General features: G+C 43.2%; 1 protein-coding gene across 6 annotated transcripts in view; it reads right to left on the reverse strand.

Annotated features, from left to right (window-relative positions):
* The window catches only part of ZNF462 (zinc finger protein 462), a 142,985-nt gene that overhangs the window by 57,045 nt on the left and 64,937 nt on the right, over window positions 1-21,003 (reverse strand). For 4 of the 6 annotated variants that reach the window (XM_066256589.1, XM_066256588.1, XM_066256590.1 and 1 more), the window contains exons 5-7: window positions 19,810-20,096; window positions 16,992-17,110; window positions 12,693-12,884 (exon numbers count right to left, since the gene is read on the reverse strand). In XM_066256589.1, coding sequence (XP_066112686.1) covers window positions 12,693-12,884; window positions 16,992-17,110; window positions 19,810-20,096 — 598 coding nt within the window. The remainder of the gene's footprint in view (window positions 1-12,692; window positions 12,885-16,991; window positions 17,111-19,809; window positions 20,097-21,003) is intronic. The other 2 variants (XM_066256593.1, XM_066256594.1) reach the window with 1 other exon arrangement.

Genomic DNA, 21,003 nt, shown 5'->3' on the forward strand with positions numbered 1-21,003 from the left:
TTTTTTAAGAGTTGCTTTTTTCCAGTCTTCCATTATGTATATAACATAACCAATATGCAACAGTATACTGTTGGATGTATTAGCAGAAATGATCTTATTTTATTGCTAATGTAACAAAATACAGAATTTACCAATTTTAATGCGTTAGTTGGGAATTTTACTTACACTTTACTGCCTGCCTTTGATTTAGTTATCACAATTACTGGGGTTTTTTTCTAACAGACATGTTGGTGGCTTTATTCCTGCTTGTATGCAAGGTAGGCATGAATTCCTTCATCTTTCTTTCTCTATACTCCTAATTAAAAACTTACCCATGGGCAAAATTTTAAAATACTGTAAAATTGGAGTAACAGTGAAATCGCAAACTCACAAGTACAATAATTTGTGATTGCCACAGCCATTAACCATGTAGCTCCTCACTCCATTTCTTCACTATTAGCTTTGGGGAAGGCAGCACAGGCTGAAGCCATTTGCAAATTCTAGCACATCAGTTGTGACTCCATTTCTGTGTCTTTCACTCAAGAAGGTACCTTGGAATACTTACAGGTTTAAGCTGGACATTATAGAGGGACACATCGAAATAAGCTCAAATTTATTTTTAAAGCAAATCAGACTTGTGATTAACAAAGATAACCCTGACAGCAGATTGAAAAAACTTGACATTAGAGTCAGAGAGACTGGCTCAAGTCAGAAGTGTAGAGAGAGAATTGTTCATGGTTGGGGTCTGGCAAGTTGTAAAACAGAGAACAAGAGAGACACAGGGATGCCGGAGAACGCCCCTCTGAAACAGCTGCTTCCAGGGTCGGGGTTGGGGTGAGGGGGGTTGGGTAGTGGTCAGGGAGAATTTAAGAGTTTGAGATGCTAGAGGTGGAGTGGTCATGATGAATTTAGCCACAGATGAATAGTGGTCAGTGTAGAATTAGGAAGGAGGTAAATCTCTAGCTGAAGAGACCAGTGCAGTCAACCCTCAGTACCTGTGGGGGTTTGCTCCAAGGCTGTGGAAGATGCCAAAATCCACAGATGCTCAAGTCCCTTATATACAGCGGCGTAGAACAATGCATACAGCCAACCTTCCACATTCACGGATTCCCAACCATGATGGAAAATAGTTTCCATCCACAGGTGGCTGAATCCATGGGTGCGACTATTGTATTTACTGAAAAAATAAAATCCATGAATAAATGGACCCGCACAGTCCAAACCCATATCATTCAAGGGTCAACTTGTATTTGTTGGGTCATTATCACCAAATCCAGTATTGGAATTCCAGAGCATGATGGCCATGGTTGGAGTAAAAAAGCAGGCTGTGAGCCTTGTACTGAGTTCACTGAGAAAGGCCAAAGAGCATTCCAGAAAATAAGGAAAAGGAAATAAACAGAGAGCAAGCATTTGAAAAGGGACCACTCAGTGAGGAGGCAGAAAGTAATGAATGCATTCCCCCTCTTCTTGGCTGCTTGGAAGGAAGGGATCATTGGTCACTTTGGCTGCAGAAAATTGAAAAGGATATGGTGTTGCCACTGGGGTGGGGAAGGTCAAAGTTAACTGGAGGAGGAAAGTGTGATCAATGAAATATACAACAGTGATGGACAGCACATCATGGCATCCATGCAGCCCAATTCCACTGGCTTTTCCGGAGGAAACATTGTGACACACCTGAGCTAGCAGTCACTGAAATTCCTAGGCTTTATTACATATAAACTATTGTTTTCTCAGTTCTTCTTCAGTGCGGTTCACACTGCTGCCCTAATTCAAATCAAGAAATATTTATTGAATGGCCTGCCGAGTGCCAGGGCTCTGAAACAGCCCTTGACCTCAGATAGCACACAGGTTAGCCGGGGAGACAGATATGGTAACTGCCAATTATAAGACTATTTGGCAAGTCTAGTAATGGAAGTGAACAGAGTTAGAAGCCACCCAGCCTATTTCGTCTCTATCCCCTTGCAAAATCTCATTTTCAGCTCATTACTCTGCACAGTCTAGACAGTCTGTAATCTTGATTTTGTCATTTAACTTATGGACCATTTGCCAGTATTTCAAATGCATTAAGTCTGAAGTAGTAGCAAAAGACACTTGAGTAATTTTTTAGGAGATGAATGAGCCTTAAAATTAAATAGATGAGTGAATTTTCACCTTAAACACATATATCACATACACAAAAATACTTGCAGCTTTTAAGGGCTCAATATTTATTCATGGAAGGGGAATCGTTTTTTTTTTGTTTTGAGGTATGGACCCTCATGTTTTAAAACTACAATGAGTCAAATAGTGAGAGAACATTTCAAAGAGAGCTAAAACATGGGAAAAAATTACTTTGTATATTATGGTCCCAGCTGCAAAATAAATAAATAAATAAATAAATAAAACGACAAAATAGAACCTGTTTGTACATGCATAAAAAAATCTAGGTGACTCTAGCAAACTGTCAATAAAAATTATTTTGGGTGCTCAAAGAGAGGCTGGCATTATGGGTGACCCTTACATTTGATTATGTATTGCCATAAAGCTGTTCTTTAATCATGAATAGCTATTACTTTTCTAATCAGAAGGAAAATCTATGCAGGCACCTTAAAAAGGGTAACTACCACCCATGAGTATTTTTCATGCACATTCATTTCTGAAGACCTGTAGATACTAGGCTTAATGCACCTATAGTTCAAAAGCACCCTCTGATTTTCAATGGGGAGAGGGAACTTGCTGCTGGTCTTCCTTGTTCAGTCTGCTTCCTACCCAATTCAAAGACCTCTACCTGGTACCAAACAGCCGTGTAGCCCGCCTCTATCTCTCCTTACCTCCAACTGTCCTCCCACTAACATCCCTGCACACTCACCATGCTAGCCAGACTGGCATTCTTGAAGGATCCCTTCTTCTGTAAGTCTGCTCACTTCTGAAACTCCTTCCACCTGGAAAGGAGTTCCCTCAGCTCCTATAAAAATCCTCCTCATGTGCCAAGGCTCAGCCAGAGCTCCACCTCTTCCAAGCAGCCCTCCAGGATTCATCAACTCCTTCTTTTCTCCAAGGCTACAGCTATTAAAATCCAAATGCACAATTTTTCACTTCCTTCTAGTCTGCTTTTTCATTTTGACACTATCTATAGATCGATTAACTTAAGCTCTAAAAATCAATCTACAGTAAAAACAACTTGGCTTTAGTTTTTTATGGAAAATTCTGGGATCCCCAAACATGAATGATGAGGTTGTGCTCAGTCACCCTGAATCATTCATGGGTGTGTGTTTTTGCTGAGGGTCTTTAAGGAGAGGGCACAAAGGTAAATAACACGGGCTTTAGACACACACATACACATTTCGTGACTTCTGGACTCATCATTCCATTCCTCAGGGTCTAAGTTTCCTTATTAAATCAAACAAATAACTTGTACCTTCAATTTGTTAGACTTGTTAATTCAGATGACAAATTTAAGGCAATCAGCAGAATTTAAAAAAGAGCGATTGACTTTATCACTTAGGAATTTAAGAGATGAGCAGCATCTTTATAATAAACCACAATGGGTGGGTTTCACACTGGTCAAAGGGGAAAAAATAACTAGCGATGCTAAAAAAACAAAAACAAGGACCAGATTAAGGGTGTGGCAGGTCCTACACTGCTTGGTGTGACTACCACTACTGTTGGAGAGCTCACGGTACCTGAAAATAAAAGATGACCTAAGGAGTGTGGCTCGCACAAGTCATCTAATATTTGGTGCCCCTGAGGAAGAGAAGAACCTAGCCCTAGGGTGACTTCTCAAAGAGCAGTGTACAGCACATAAAACCTTAGCCGCACCATGCACGCTCAGCCAACCACGCCCTTTGGGCTGAGCTGGATGAGTCTGAAATTGCTTGCAAAGTAGAAAAGCCCTTACCTCTCTCTTTCCGAGCATAAACGGCAAGGGACTGAATCCAGCAAAACACAAGCTGATCCCCCTACCTGGACTTTTTCACATCCCTTTGGCCATTCTTTTCATCTCCGCTATTTTTATTTAACCACCACCGGTGGGATTTTTCCATAGGATACGATTTAAGATTATGAACGAGTGAACAAGACAATGTGTACATCATTTGGACGTGCTTTTTCTGGCTATACCATCAAATCTCGTGTATTTAAAAGAATGTATAATCGTTATTTCTAAAATGTTATCTCTGGCATCTTCTCATCTCAGCACTTTTTAAAACGTTCTCTCTCACACAGCTACGCTGCCCAGGACATCCCCTCTTCTGCAGCAAGGCTGTCCCAGGACCTGAACCCTCGGTGACAGCTCTCTCACTCTTGCTCTCCCGAATCCAGTACTCTGCTTGCTGCTTGTGTAGAACCCCCCCAATGCAGAACAGTATTTGAAAGCGAGAGAGGACCTGGGAGTCCTAAGAAGTCTCAAGAAAATTCGAGGAATTTTTATATCAAATATAACTGGGCTAAAAGATCTAGCTCCAGTCCCAGGGAAAGGAAATCCACAGCAGGGGGTGCAATGAGAAGATGAGGGAAATTCTTTCTTTCAAAGAAGAAGCAAGATTAGTCATTTCAGATTATTTGAGTAACAACTGACTACGTGTTCTGCTAAAGAATAGATTTCTTCTCCCTTTTAGCTACTTCCCATAACTGAGGTTCTGGAGGACTGAAGGAACCCTCCCAACCAATAGATGCAAAAGCCAGACGTGGAATTATGAAGCAAACTCTGGCGTTGCTAGAAGCGAGCTCCGAATGAGTCGAACAGTATATGCTTATATTTCTGATGCACAAATGTTTTTCTTGGCATGGGAAGAGGGAGATGGTTAGTTGACTAAGTTCCCAGGACATGGAAAGCTTCCACTTGAAATGTTTTTTAATCCTTGGCACATGAAACTGTGGCTAATTAAAAAAAAAATCTCAGAAATCTCAGGCAGGTGGGTTTCTTGGGAAGGATATATAATGTGATATTCAATGTCAGGGTGGTGATGATTTGGAGGCTTCCTATTTGCCATTGAGGCCAAGTTATAACAATTTAACTTCTGAAGACTTCTCGATGTCTGATAGAGAACGAAGAGTCACCTGACCCCTTTGCACCTCTGGAGTTCCAAATCTCTAAGTTTTTCTAGTAGAAATGCCATTCTTCATAATAAGCCTGAAAATAAACTCCAGATCACATTTTCATGTAGAAATTCTGATATCAAAAAGGGAAGGTTAGTCTTCTCTGGTCAGATAATTTTCAGACCAGGAGAACCCATTAAACATTATAGTCAAGCCATAAAAATTATGCCTTGTATCCCTACCTGCTATCAATGATGTAAATCTTTGTACTTCACAACTATTCACCCGAGAGTCTCCATTTCGTTACTGTCATTTTTAAAGAAGCCGCCTCTTCTTTCTTTCACCCTGAGAGAAATCTAACTGCAATTGGAACTGTGTGGAAGGTCTGACACCCTAGCAACTAATTGGATCCTCTTAAAGGTTGAATTTTATGTTTGACCTATTTAGAAATCTGCAAAGCCTCTCATTGAAAAGCTGGCATCTCAGATCTTAATTTCTCAGCATCAAGTATTGCCGAGGTCAAGGTTAGATGAGTTGATAGTTTGGTGCTAGACGCATCGTAATTCTTGAAGAACATTTTTTCTTGAGCTTAAATGCAATTCACAGGCTATTGTTTTTAAAGCTCTATCTAACACCCTCTCTATATAAAATAAAGAATAGATTCAGGTCAAGTTCCATCTTAAGTGACATCTAGGAGTAGTCCATATGTTAAATATAAAGGTCTATAATGATATCTACTAAAGAGTAGACTAATTTCATAGCAGTTACTGTAATTTTTCCCTCCAATCATCCATGGAAAAGGTTAGTGACATACTGCACATGGGCTGGATCTGGCCCCCCACTTTGCTTCTGTACATAAAGTTTTATTGGAACTCCACCCTGCCCATTTGCTTACATGCTGTTTGTGGCAGCCTTTGTATTACAATCACAGCCGAGCGGTTGTAAAACAGACTGTGAGGCCACACAGCTGAAAATATTTTATATCTGGCCTTTTACAGAAAATGTTTTCCAGTCCTTGATTTATGGTTTATAGAAACTGACGGGTATAAACCTCATCAACAGGTCTCTTCTAACCAATTTATTATGTTAAAATCCTGGTGGGTAAAATTTTCAGGTCCAATAGAAAATATTCTGAATCTATTGGTTCTGTTGTTCAGTTTCACACGATAGCTTCCCCGCATGTGGATTTCATTGCAACCAAACACTGTATGTTTTTTGACAAAGACGGAGAACAGGAGAGCCCAGTCCAGGGTCAATGACTGTGTTCATTTGCTCCCAGAAGGAGCTCTGCTACCAGGTGACCACACTGGCAATGCCACCTCTCCAGCCCCATTCCACTTTCTGTGTCCTTCTGAGAGTTGGAGAGACTCACAGCCTGTCTCAACCTTTAATTTCCCATCTCCACGGAAGGCCTCATTCTGCACGGAACAGCGACAAATGTCTAAAATGTTCTTTGTCACAGAAATTCTTTTCCTCTTGGCAGAATAGTGTGTCAGGAAATTTCTATGAGAACAGCCCCTCAGGTTCCCTCATAGGGTTGGTTATCTTCGAACTTGCGTCTGACATGGAAATGAGGTAAACTTACTCTGAAACAATTTGGTTCTGTGGATGTAGGAAGGTTAGGAGGCTCACTTCAATGAACTATATTCAAAATTGTGATGTCTCCAAGAAATCACTGGTCAGTCAAAAGAAGTCAGTATAAATAAGTATCTCCCTAACTGCCCCCACTGGAAAGTCAGGGGACAGGAACCATGGCGTATCCACAAGGACAAAGAGAACACTGAAACCAGCAATAAAAAATGTCATCAGAGTAGGGTTGGGACCAGTAAAAGTTGTTCTTGATAGAAAGTGAAAGTCAGAGCCTCGTGGAGGGACGCAGGCGGGGTGGAACTTCTCCCACCCTCCCAGCAGGGCTGTTTCAAAGGCACCGGAGAAGGGACAAAACAGCTGATGCTGGCAGCAGCAAGTAAAGAGATGCGGGGAAACAGCGGTATATGTTAGCGGGCCACCACGGAACAGGGGAATTGTGACGAAATGATGAAGCTCTCCATGTCAATGAAGAAGGCTTTGACATTGACATGACAATACAAACTGCCCCTGGTTCTTTGATGAGATGTGTCTTTTTTTTTTTTTAATTCATTTTAGAGAGGAGAGAGGGGGGGAGAGAGAGAGAGAGACAGAGAGAGAGGAGAGAGAGAGAGACAGGGGAGAGGCTGGAAGCATCAACTCCCATATGTGCCTTGACCAGGCAAGCCCAGGGTTTCGAACCGGCGGCCTCAGCATTTCCAGGTTGACACTTTATCCACTGTGCCACCACAGGTCAGGCGAGATGTGTCTTGATAAACACAGCGTTTGTAGCAAATATTATGCTCAAGTTTAGGCTAGAAAAGCCGACTGAGAAGTAATAAAAGAAAATATTTCATAGACACAAAAACAAAAAAAATCACAAAGCTCCTTACAACCTTTTTCTGTTAATTCAAAATAGCAAAGACTTCTCCACTGGGTAGACAATACTAAGAAAGATACTAAAGGGGGCAGCATCACAAGCAGGTGTTTTCATGTGTTCCCTGGGCTGCTGACCAGGGCATGAATGAAAACACTATGTGGCTCTCATTCACCCGATTTATTTTGCACCTGGTTTTAGTGTCTCGTTTTTGTTTTAAACATATGGCAGTACCTACTTCCCAATGTAGACAATTCCATACAGCGTAACTGGATAGAAGAAATAAAATAATCTGGCCCTGGCCGGTTGGCTCAGTGGTAGAGCGTCGGCCTGGCGTGCAGGGGTCCCGGGTTCGATTCCCGGCCAGGGCACACAGGAGAAGCGCCCATCTGCTTCTCCACCCCTCCCCCTCTCCTTCCTCTCTGTCTCTCTCTTCCCCTCACGCAGCGAGGCTCCATTGGAGCAAGGATGGCCCGGGCGCTGGGGATGGCTCCTTGGCCTCTGCCCCAGGCACTAGAGTGGCTCTGGTCAAAACAGAACGACGCCCTGGAGGGGCAGAGCATCGCCCCCTGGTGGGCAGAGCGTCGCCCCCTGGTGGGCGTGCCAGGTGGATCCCGGTCGGGCGCATGCGGGAGTCTGTCTGACTGTCTCTCCCCGTTTCCAGCTTCAGAAAAATAAAAAAAAAAGAAAAGAAAAGAAATAAAATAATCTATTCTTGGGGGGGGGGGGATTCGAGGGAGTAAAAAGATGGAATGTCACCACGGCCTGACTTCTTATAAATGATATAGCTGAATATTCAATTATTTATCTATTGCTCATGCACTGTGTAGCTTCTCAGACCTGAACAATCCTCCTAACTAAACCACGCTGGTCTAGTTTGTGATTTTATAGGTGTGTGTGTGTGTATTTATCTGTACTGAAAGCAGAGACATGGAAAAAGCCTGATAAAACCCAGTCCTGTAGTTTATATGGTAGGACAAGGAGCCCAGTCAGCACAAACAGAGCAGAGCACTTCCTTTACCCAACAACCTCACAATTTCCCCTCAATGCATTGTTTAGAATAGCAATTACGTATCATTTCCCATTATCCTACACACAGAACCAATACCAAGCAGCCGTGGCTTTTCTTTCCAACAACCGATCGAGAAGACTACGTTGCAGATTCACGTGCGGATGAAACCTACCAAGGCTGAGGGCGCAGAGCCCAAGAGCTCCGCTTCTGCACAGAGCAGGGCGCGCGCGCGCGCGCGTGTGTGTGTGTGTGTGTGTTCCCCCTCCACCTTCTTCCCCTTTGAGCCCTTCTCAGTTTCCGGTCCTTGCAGGCTGCCCTCTGGGTTGGGACAGAGAACCTTCTTTCTCAGGCTGTTTCCTTCTGCCAGGGAAGACTGGCTCGCTCTCAAGACGGCAAGCATTTGACAACTGCACAAGCAGTGAGCATGTCTGCCCGTTTTATTCACATCCCTCACCGGGGAATTAGAGAGCCAAGGACACACTGGTGATTTCCCTGGTTTTATGGATCTTTACTCCCCCCAGGCCTGCAACACATTTTTGGTTCTTGTGTTCACAGTGTCCTGGCATCTGTAGTGTGGGAAATCTCAGCTGAGAGCCAATGGCCCCACAGCTTCTCCCTATTAAAATGTACAATTGGATTTCACATGCGTGTTTCAAACACCATTCAAGGCGTGATTTACAGGGTACTGTCTAGCCTCACAGCTGTTTTTTCATCCTCCAGACTTAGCCGTTTATAGGAATCCACCACTCGGCTCCCCGGGACACAGTCTCCTCCTTCCCTACCTCCTCCAGCATTCTTGGGCATCCCAGACTACGTAAGGCCTAGTGTAAGGATTCAAGAGAATAGTTATTGAGCAAATAAACTAGTAATTGTTCTTTCCATGGAATTATTCATTCATAAGAATAGCTCATTTGATGCCTTCTGTTTACCCCACCCATTAATCAAGTTTTCTTTTCCCAATCAAGTTAACTGAATCACTTCTGGCCCATTGATATTAGTTGTTTATTACATATCTTAAAAGCAGCACAGGCCTCCATATACAGTTGCCATCCTGGGCTTTCACAGTCACTATACTCTTTCCTTAGAAGAAGAGGAAGAAAAAACTTTTATATATTGCAAATTACCTTCCTGATTGATTAAAGACAGACTATCTGTGACACGGAGGGTTACTCAAATATCACATCATCATGACTCTTGACCAACCTTCCCAAGGTCCTAACCTAGTCTAGCTTCCAAGAATCTGAAATCACCCCCCAAAAGTTTAAGTCTCAGCCTTAAGGCTGTGATTGGTTCAGCTGTAGGTGTTGATTATACCTTTTAACTAGTTGATTTTAAGCTACTGGAGCAACAGAATGGTACTGGCACTCTATTCATTTCTAATTCTTCTACGCCCAGTATAGCTCTTGGTATAGAGCAGGGGTCGGGAACCTATGGCTCGCGAGCCAAATGTGGCTCTTTTGATGGCTGCATCTGGCTCACAGACAAATCTTTAATAAAAAAATAATGTTAAAAATATAAAACATTCTCATGTATTACAATCCACTCATTTCCTACCGCTCATGTTCATGGTTGTAGGTGGCTGGAGCCAATCACAGCTGTCCTCCAGGACAACACCAAATTTTTATTGGATAATGCATAACGTACACACGTCATTGTATGGCTCTCACGGAATTACATTTCAAAATATGTGGTTCATGGCTCTCTCAGCCAAAAAGGTTCCCGATCCCTAGTATAGAGTATGGACTCAGAAAGGTGACTAAACTTAATTCTTCGTAGCCTATGGAGAGGAAGATAATCCACGCAGTGAGTGGTCTGTGGGGTTCCTTTCTCCTGGGACTGAGACCCACCTTTCAAGTGGGAAGGACAAAGGACAAGGAAGGTATGACACTGAGAGAAATGTCTCAGGTAAAGTCTTTGCTGGAAATGGTGTTTGGATGGATCAATTTCCCCCAAATGGCTCCAAAGGTGTAAGCTTCCATTTCTCATGAGAGCAATTCATTAAAAATCATGCTGGTAAAGATCTTAAAATTCACGGCAAATTATATTTTGCCGTTTGTCACAACCTATCAATCTTTGCCGATGCACAGACTCTCAAGGTACAAAAGGGACATTTTCTGTACCCTTTCATATGTATTCTCTCCTGCCTCTGGCTTGGAGACCATAAATAAGCTTTCCCTGGAAAACAACAACACAGGCTTCCTCCTACATGTTACACTGTTACACAACACTTGAGGAGATAGTATGCTCACTTGGTGACAAGCCATAGTCATAGTAACAAACTCTTTTTTGTTGTTGTTATTAAACAGAAGTCTTTTAAGACACGAATATCAGTAAGACGCAATTGACTGTAACACGGTGTTTAATGATTTGCGAAGGAAACGGCCACTACGTTCTACCACTCAATAAAGGCAGCTGTTAAGTCTCAGGCCCTGCTTTTTCCTTTTCCGCCTACATTTGTCTTCTTATAGACCTCATGAATAAAGATCGCTCATTTGCTCCCTGGATAATCTGATAATTAGACCATGCTGACACGGTGGGTTGTCAGACCTTCAGGTTACCTGACAAGTCAATATTTTTAAACCCTTCCATTAAAAATAATCCAAAACTCATGTTTCTTATAAAAGGTCCCGAAGGCCAGGATTTCAATCGAAAGATGAGAATCATAGGAACAAAATAAACACTTGTTAAATACATACCCATGTGACAGATGTTGTATTAGGCATTTCACCTAATCCTCATTAGTGTACCTTTTCTCAATCATCTCTTCAGGTAAACAGTTATCTTTATCTAATTTTACACATGAGTACAGGAAGCTAAAACTGCCCAGGAAAACACAACTGGCATTGAGAGAGCTGAGACCCAAAGCCAAGTCTTTGTTCCAAACGCCCATGAACTTTCTTTCTAGTCCACTAAGCTCCTCCCAAGAACGTAATAGCAGACCTTGGGAAACAGCCTGTTCCCTGACCTGGGAAGTATTCGAGCTGGTGGTAGATAACCGGTTACTAGAGAAGGGATCTGCTCATTACAGGGATGCGGAGGGCCTGCTGTAAGATCTTCTCCATCTCTCAGAATCTGCACACTTCCTTCCTCCTCTCCTAAGTACCTGATTCTGCACTCACCTGAGTGAGGGGAGCTGAGTAATAAAAACACTTCCATTTCTTGGTCTGGTCAAAACAATAAATGACCCCTTTGCTAAGCCACACGTGTAATGATCTCTCTCTCCCTCCCTCTCCCCACTCCCCACTGCCCTACAGCTTTGGTTATACTGCCAATGAGGAGTCATCAACCATGGCTTCTTGTATTTCTTCTGAGGCTCCAAAGCTGGGCAGTTAAACCCTCCTCCCAAATGATGCTTTCTCAACATCCTTCAGCTATAGGAAAAAAAAAAAATCACCACATTACCCCTAAATGGTCTTGTTACCCAATCAGACATATGTGCCCACCCATTCATCTTGTCCATTCCTACTTTGAATTGTGTGGTTAACGTATATATCTCGCACCCCAAGCACTTCAAAGCACTTGTTTTCTTCTTTAGAACAAAACAAGATAAGTAAACAAAGAAATAGTCATCCTTCATCATCTCGTGGTTCACTTTTCACAGTCTTACTGTATCACGGTTTTTAAAATTGTATACAGTATATCTAATTTTGTATCGCAGATTTTTCACTATATCGGGCGATTTTGCGGTGCTTAGGTATATTTATATATTTATTATTTTAATTATTTTTGCAGCAAAATAAGTGTGGGAAAAGTTTGTAAGAGTGTGGGGAGAGTTTATAAAACCTTAAAATATATATAAATAGTAAAATAAATATAAGGTTGCTATTTCCCGAATTTTTGCCTGTTGTGGGGCGGGGGAGGGGGGTGGCACGGGCGGGGAGATTCTGGAACCTAACCCCGTGATAGGCGAGGGACCACTGTACATCTGTCTGGTATTTCAATCTTCTTTCTTGCTCACAACGACCATGGAGGAACCCAACACTAACCCGTCCCAGACGTCGCAGTCCTTCCACAAGCAATGCTCACACGTCAGCAACAAACACACGCTCCTTGAATTCCAACACCTCCCAACTCCAAATTCTATACCATTTCAACCTTTTCACATTTCTTCCTTCACTTAAACCACCATGTTTTTTTTTGTGTGTGTGTGTGTAAGATTTTCTTCTGGGAAGAACGATTGGCTATTAATCCCAGCCCACCTCAACCCGAGCGGGTTAATCCTGGCCGAGCAGCCCATTTTACCATTGGAGTCTTCCACTTCTTCAGCCGCAGAAGCTTTTTGGGAGGACTGGTGGTTATGTGAGGAGAGAAGACTGACAATGCGTGGCCTGGGGAGGGTCAGGGCTTTTCCGTGGACCTTGAGGGAGTGTTCCTTTAACTGGCTGATTGTCATGGTGGAGAATGAGCACCAAGAACACTTGTAGGCATGTTCACCTGTTAGAAGAAGGGGCAAGGCACAAAAAGACAAAGAGGAAAGGAGGGCGTGAGGGGGTGAGGGCGGGGAACAAAATGACATGGTCAACTCACTGGACAGAAGAGCTTCTCAAGCGTCAGGGTCTAAGAGCCTCCCAGACCAGCCTGCCCCCCGTCCCCACAGCCACAGGCCACTCACTCCCCAGGGACGGAGACTCTGTGAGGAGCTGGCTCCACAGTCAAGTGGCCTGGTTCCTTTTCCTCTCACGCCCTACTTACGTGGAGGAGCCGAGGGGCTGTTCCTCCATGGGGGGTGAGACCAAATGTCTATGATACTCCATCAGGAAGGCTTCCTTCCCACTCGCTCTCCCTCCCTCTCTGTACTAGAAACAGCCGTGTCTGTGTTCCTTCAAGGTTGCCTTCACACCGTCAGCAGAAAATAACACGCTTAATTCTTATCCCAAGGGCCTCTCCGTGGCTGCCCGCACAAAGTCACTTGGTACGAGTCTGCTGTGTTCTTCTCCTTCTTCCCTTCCTTGCTGACTACACACCTCCTCATTTCCACCCATCCTCTAGTGTTTTCTTCTTTTGTACCAGTTCACCAACCTCAGCACAAAATTCCATTTCCTTATGTAATCGATAATACAGAAATGGGTAAAAATAAGTCATTTAAAAAAATAAACTGAGAGAGGTATGTGTGTTCAATAAATAGGATATTTCAGTTAAAATAAGCCTTTTTCCTTTAATTATTTTTATACCACTAAAATACGGCACAACTTACTATGACTAAGTTAAATTAGAGTATGATTTACCTTTGCCCTAAGCCAGTTTTTTTCAATTAATTGCATTTTAAGGAGCGAGAGTGTGAAATGGGCATGCTTACTCTGTTATGTTACCCTGCGACAATCAACTCAGAAAGCAATTTTGCTTTTTATAACAATAGGCTTAGGATGGTCATGCCTGCAATGTAGTAATTCTACTCCTGAAAGTTTATATTAAGGCAAATATCCTTTAATACAGAGAAAGCTTTATTTAGAAATACACATTTATTTATACTTGAAAAAGGTATGAAACAATCTAAATTTCCAACCATAGGGAAATGATTAAGTCAATGGTGAGCTTACCTTCTTGATGAATTGTCATTTTCTTAAGGAGTTTATAGTAACATAGAACAATAAAATACTCAGAAAAATACATAGGAACACGTAAAATATCTTAGATTAAATTATAATCACAATTGTTATAAAGAACTATAGAGGAAATGGTGGAAAGACTCAAGTGTTAACAACAGTGGTCTTTAGATAATAAAATTATGGATGATTGACTACAGCTCTTTCGTTTTCAAATTTTCTCTAATTAACATGTATTTTTAAAATTTCTTTTTAAGGTTAAATTTTAAAAGCAGAGGCGAGGAAAGAGAAGGATGTAGAAGAATAAAAGATATAGGCTCTTCCATCACGGAAGTTCTGCGGGCCAGTGAGATGGGCTGAGGCAGAGCCGACGGTCTCCAGTTTACTGAGTGGGGCAGGAATTGGCAGGTATAGTGCTGCCCTCGCTTCTCCCAGCTGAGACCATGACCTCCCGGCCAGTAGGTGATTTCACAGGGCAGGTGACCCCAGCATCCCAAGTTCTGTATGAATGCTCCTTCTCACCGCTGATAACCCTCAGAGCTTGCATTTCCAGGAAAGACTTGAAACTAACCTTGATTTATGCAACATGTTACAACCCAAGGCAGAATGGAAATGCAGAGAAACCCAAGGATCCAAACAGAACACCCACCAGTTGTTCCTCCAACTAGGAGTTACAGGACAATGCTGGTCCAAGGCCAATGGGATTTATTAACATTATGTATACTAGTTATATATATATGTATATAGATACATAAATTATATCTATACAGGGTAGGGCAAAAGTAGGTTAACAGTTGAGAGTACATGAAACAGCTTATTCTTGTACTATTAATTATTGTTATTTTCCATATGAACGACTGCAAATCTACTTGGCTCCACCCTATATATACATTATATATATATTATATATATATATAATACCACTGCTCTCCTGATTCCATTTTTCAATTTTTCAAACCCAAGCCTGCTGTATGAACTTTGTTTAGTGGTTGTAAGTTGCCCAACTTGAGAGAGAATTCAAATCCGGGTTATTTGGTTGGTCTACAAGACGTTTTATCCTTTAAAATAAAATAACTCATCTACAACAGACAAGATAGGTCAAGAGAAGAGGTTTGACCTGTGGTGGCACAGTGGATAAAGCATCAACCTGGAATGCTAACGTCACTGGTTCAAAACCCCAGGCGTGCCTGGTCTAGACACATATGAGAAGCAACTACGAGGTGATGATTCCCACTTCTCCCCCACCCCTTTTCTTTCTCTCTTCTCTCTCTAAAATCAATAAAAATAAAAAAGGGATAGGGAAAGAGTCCTTTGGAAAATGCACTGGCTTTCTCCAATACAAGCCACTATTGGCAGCTAAGGGCCAAGCATGGACCAAGGTTCCCAGGTACAGAGAGCTGATCGCACTGCTCCCACCCTCTCTCTCTGGGTGCATCCTTCTCTGCAGCCAGTGAGCACAGAGGGCCCGTCTGCCTGGCCCACTTCAAGAGCACACACTTCAGCTCAGTGCCCCAGAGCCAGCGTGCAGCCTCTGGCATGCTTTCAAAGCCCTTCCCACAGGCCAAATCACTTACCCAACTCCCACTGCGCAAAGGCTTTTGACAGGGCTGAGACTTGTGGGAAAAACACCAGGATGGTGTCCCAGCTGAATCATTTACAATGTACAGTTAGAAAAGTGTGGCTTCAACCCCAAAGCCTCTTACTCCATGAACTTTAGTGGCATTTTCCTGGTGATATAAAAATACTAACAGACAGAGAAAGGCCCACTTGGCTCATCTCCCTGCCCCACCCCCAACCCCAGTGGGGCCCAGGGCATCTGGGGAAGGTCAGTAGTTTCATTCTATGAAGCCAGTTCAACAGGATCCGGCACCTAGGACACTGAGGAGACAGCGAAAAGACAAGGTCAGATGAGATGGAGAAAGTGCAGGAAGGACTCAGGTTGTAGGTGGTTTTTATAACAACACAAGGGAAGCTGATAAATGAGAAGGACTCTAGCTGTCTGCAAGTTTTCAAACAAAGATCTAAACACCTTAGCTGGAGAAAACTTCGGGAGGAGATTTGACTTGTACAGGGATCTAGGTATCGTGAGACCTCACTTCCCCAATTTCCCTGTCGGTACTTCTAAAGTTGTCACGCCACTGAGAGGGCCACTGGCTGCTGCTGAGTTGGGATTTTGAGAGTGACTGAGAAGGTCACAGAGAAGCCCCCAGAGCTTTTGCCATGGCCTTTTCTACAACATGGCTCTTTTCTCTCTTGGCTGAGTTCTGATTATTATACCCCTGTGGGCCTCCTCTATTATACACAAAGTAGTGAAGAGCAGAAAAGAGAGAAGCATGTTAGTGACAAGGGTGTGTGTGTTCTGAAGTCAAAGTCTCGGTTGATGAACTTGTGGCTTTGATCAGGTCCTGTCGTTCACAGAGTCTCTGTGTCCTTACCTGAGACTGAGGGTGACAGCACCCCCTACCCTTTAGGGTTGTCATGAGGATTAAATAAGATGACTATAACAAGCTCAATGCAGAAGAACTGTGTGGGTAAGGACTGCTCCCAAGGCAAGCCCATGCAACAGGATGGTCGAGTGACAAAGAGCAGAAGAGCAGTATCTAAGGCATCTCGTGAGAAATCGTACTATGCATCTTGAGTTCTCTTTGCTCCTTTGATCTTCTTTAAGAGTATAACATTATTTCAGTTGGGGATTATCTTTAGGAGATGTAATAATGTTGGCGTGTCCATTAGGCCAGGGGATTTAGAAATTACCCTTAACAAACAAAAGTTGTGAGTAGCATGAATCAACTAGGACATGGGTGACATAAGCTTGGTGTTATTTTGGCTTTGGGCAGTTCCTTAATTTTTCTTTATTAGACTAAAACAGAACTAAACAAGCAACCATCTTAACAATAACTTATTCCCATGTGTGGGCCAAGAGACTTAAAATTTCACTCAGTGAAAATTACTGGATTTCAAACTCGGAAAACTTGTGTTATGATGAGTACCAACTCACCAGCATGAGCTTTGAGTATATGTGTTTTCAGCCGGCTGTTATAGGAGGACTTGAAGGAGCAGAGTTTGCATCGGAATGGTTTATGGTGTCCGTGGTGGGTTTGCATATGGCGATCCAAACTTGATGGAAAAAAAAAAGAAAAAAGAAAATGACAAGATTAAAAATTGCATACAACCTCTTCTCATGGCCCTTTTCTAGAAATCTCATTTCTAAGCTGTTCAAAGTTGTTTTGCTACTTTCCAATGATGGTGCTTCCCAAAACAAAACAAAACAAGAAAATGAAAAAGGGCAAGAGTTGGTACCTACTCTAAATGGAGGGGAAGCTACAAGGAAGAGGTAACATTTTGACCCTGGAAGGGAGATTCCAAAGTGGTTGAACTACTTGCCCTGGGCTGTTTCCAGTCTTTGTACACATGCAGGTGTGTATACAGGAAGTCATGTGGTCCAAAGGCTGGTCATCCTTCTGATAAACACAACGGTGTTTGCTGTACATCAGTCTTCCAGAAACAACTTATAAGGATATTATGTAATGATAATGCACTCCCAGTATTTCATAATTACTACTCTAAAAAATAATAATAAATCTACCAAACAAGGTGTGAGAAGAAGTTCCAATTTGTACTCCTACCCCAGAGAACTAGAGTCCATTGTGAACGACTCATTTGGGAATGGTACCGCTTACCAGTTAAACATATTCTGTTCTCCTGACTTCCAGGGAAGCACTTTCATTTGGCTCTGGACACCTCCTTCTGGATGCCCTTTAGCCATCTTAAACTCAACTCACCCTAACCAAACCTATCAGTATTTCCCCCCCCCCCAAAAAAATTCTCTTTTTCATGTCCTTATTTCTATAAAGGGCACTACTGTTCTTTCCGCCAACCAGAGTGAAAACCTGGAAGCCATTTGTACTCTCTTCTGTCCCTTCTCCCTTATATTAAGTCAGTGTTTCCAAGTTAGTCAGATCCCAGGTCCCGCAACCATTCCCAACATCCCGTCCTCACTCCTGGATCAGCTACCATCCACGACCTCCTAATTGGTCTCCCCCATCTTTTTTTTGGTTCAACTCAAGAGCATGAGCCATGAAGTCAGATTGCCTGGGATCAAATCCCAGCTAGAACTTTGTGAGCAGTGTGGCCTTGAGTAAGTTATATAAGCTCTCTATACTAAAAGGCCTCAACTCAAATGGAGATAAGAATAGGACCGTACCTCATCGGCCTGTTCTGAGAATAAAATGAGATCATACATCAAAGTTCTTAGTACAGAGTGAGGCTCAATAACTGTTAGCACTTATGGTGACTTTGCTCATCCGAGTCTTCCTTTACCAGCAATGTAAATTATGAAGTGCTAAGTCCACATTCAAGGATGCCGAATATGGTCTCTGCTCAAGTGTGCAGACTTTATTTTCCAGTATTCCTTTATGTATAACTTACAGATCAGTCAACGTAGACTAACAGCTGGGCCCCCGGGGGCCTCACATATGCTCTCCTCTCTTCCTCCAGATTATATGACCTTTCCAAATGATTCAAGTCTTATCTTCTCACTTTAAGACTTGACTCAAATGCTCTTGACTCCAAAAAAAAACCTTCCTCATTCTTCCAAAGTGATATAACATCTCCCCTCTTTGAAACTTCATGGCTTTTTATTTTTATTTTTTTAAAGACATGTGCCTTCTTATGCCAAGTCATTTGTGTGCCTGCTTTATTTATCACCCAACTAGACCCTAAATTCCCTTAGAACTTTGCCTTATTCATCTATATATTTCCCCAAAGCCTCCAGCATACTGCCTAGCACAAGGGCATACTTATTTATTAACAATGATTTATTAATGTTCTACTGAGTGTCAGAAAACCTGATAGATGCTGTCAATAAGTAAAAAAAAATACTTATTGAATTGCTGAGAACTGCATAAGTACGGCAGTTCCTGGTTCTGATGGCAAAGATCCGATACTAGTCCGTGAAGAATAATAATAGTTTGGAACCCACCCTAACCTCTGCAGAAGCATTGCTTCTCCCCCGCCTTCTAACATCCACTAACTAGCAACTTGATCTTTTCAAAGAAGCAAACAGCCCATCGTTTATTTTCAATTATAAAAATAAACAGCTTGTCCGTTTTCTAATTTTTCACCTTTATCCAAGATCATAGCACACATCATCAAACACTTGTCTCTCTTATACATTTGACAGAGGAAGGCAGCAACAGGTTGCTTCTTCTCAGAACCACCCCTTTTTCTCATCACCCTGAAAAGCCTTCCATAAAACCCCAAATTTACCATTTCCAAGCTGTCATGAACGTGACGCTCCCTCTCCTCAACCACTTTGAACAAGCATCTCTTTGGTATCCATCACCTTATCTACCTTTCAAGGTCTTTTTGAAAATATCAAGCAACGATTCTTTGGTCACACGTGTTAACAGTCTTACTGTGACCTTCTAGCCACTCAACTTCCCAAATGGAACTTACTCCTCTAATGATGATTAGGCTCTGAATGAATGTCTGACAGATGTACCAGTAAACTGATCAACTCTCTGGTCTTTCTTTGTGTAAATCATAGCAATACTTCCCAAACTGTCATTAAAAAGAAAAAAAAATGCCTACATTAGTCAAATCTAATAGCAAACCAAGCCATCTCCTGTTCTTAGCCCCCATTTGACAGAGGAGGTAACTGAGGCTCAAGGTAACAGCCAAAGAAACAGCAGGCGTGAACCACGAGCGGCGCCCGCTCACTCCTCCGAGCTTCCCCTGCTCTCACTCAGCTGCCCTCTGCTATGACACCTCCCTCCCCAACCAGGTACCACTCGCAACGCCTCGAGAGCACTTACTTGTGCCTGAAAGCAGAAACAAAGGAGCAGTACTGGCAGCTGTACTTGTCCTCGCGGGTAAACATGGCCAGGGCCAGATGGCTCCTCTCGTGAGAACGCAGCCCCTGCATGGACATCAGGACTCGGTCACATTGACTACAATGGTATCCCCCCGGCCGGGTTTCATCCTCCAACATTCCATCAAGCAAGCAGTGTTCACCATCCACCCGGTCCACCAGGGCGCCGGTGGCATCTTTGGCGGCTTCCAATCCATCCAGGAACAAGTGAGAAGGGTCTTCAGCCTCCTGCTAAGAGAACCACACACACACACATCCCCCACCAACAAAATAAATATCCATCATCATGTGCCTCAGCTTTCCTCCTTTCCCTTCATTCTCCCACACTCATCAGCACTTTCTGACCGAGCTTACTTCCCCACCTCTCCGGTGCCCCCTAGAGGGCGGGCAAACCCGACGGCCAGGCACGGGCGTTCGTCATGCAGCGGTGGCGCTTTTAGGGCAACATATCCGGACACAGGGTGCTACTGCCTGGGAAATGTTGAGGGGGGGGGTCTCCCACTTTGAAGACGCTTCACTCACTTATCTCCCATCTTAAAAAAAGAAAATTCAAATTGCAATCCCACCTGAACTGACATAAAGCAGGGTTACGGTTAGGGTTATGGCTCAGAGGAGGAAAAACAAAGTAAGGAAGGGAAACAAGCCGAGTAGTTTGGGCATCCTTAGGAAATAAAGGAAAGTAAAAGATCCTGCCCTCTGCACCCACCCCCCCTGCCCCAAGGCTCACCCCAGCCCCACAGACGATGATTTCCCCCCTTGCCTGCAAGATGCTGTATAATCACTTCAAAAATTAAGAAGCAGCCTGGTTTTAAGTCACTCGTGTGGCTCCTTGGAGTACTGATTACAAGAGGAGCCACTCTGTCTCCCTTGAGTGAGTCCAAGGTTGGGACACACCACAGTGGCAGGGAAGAAGCTGACCACCGCTGCCCCTGGGCACCACTGCTCTGCCGAGAGCCAGAAGGCTTCATTCAGTCTTCAAAGGAGGAAAGCAGAAGCTTGACCTCCCGCCACACCGGCCACAAAGGATGAGATCAAGCAGGGCTGATGACAAAAATACCTTCGTGGATCCCGAGAGCAAGAGCCGAGCCCTGAGCTCACTCCTCTGCTCAGAAACGACAAGTGCTCAGACTTAGCCCGG

The sequence above is a fragment of the Saccopteryx bilineata genome, chromosome 2, assembly GCF_036850765.1.
Source record: "Saccopteryx bilineata isolate mSacBil1 chromosome 2, mSacBil1_pri_phased_curated, whole genome shotgun sequence".
Lineage (NCBI taxonomy): Eukaryota > Metazoa > Chordata > Mammalia > Chiroptera > Emballonuridae > Saccopteryx > Saccopteryx bilineata.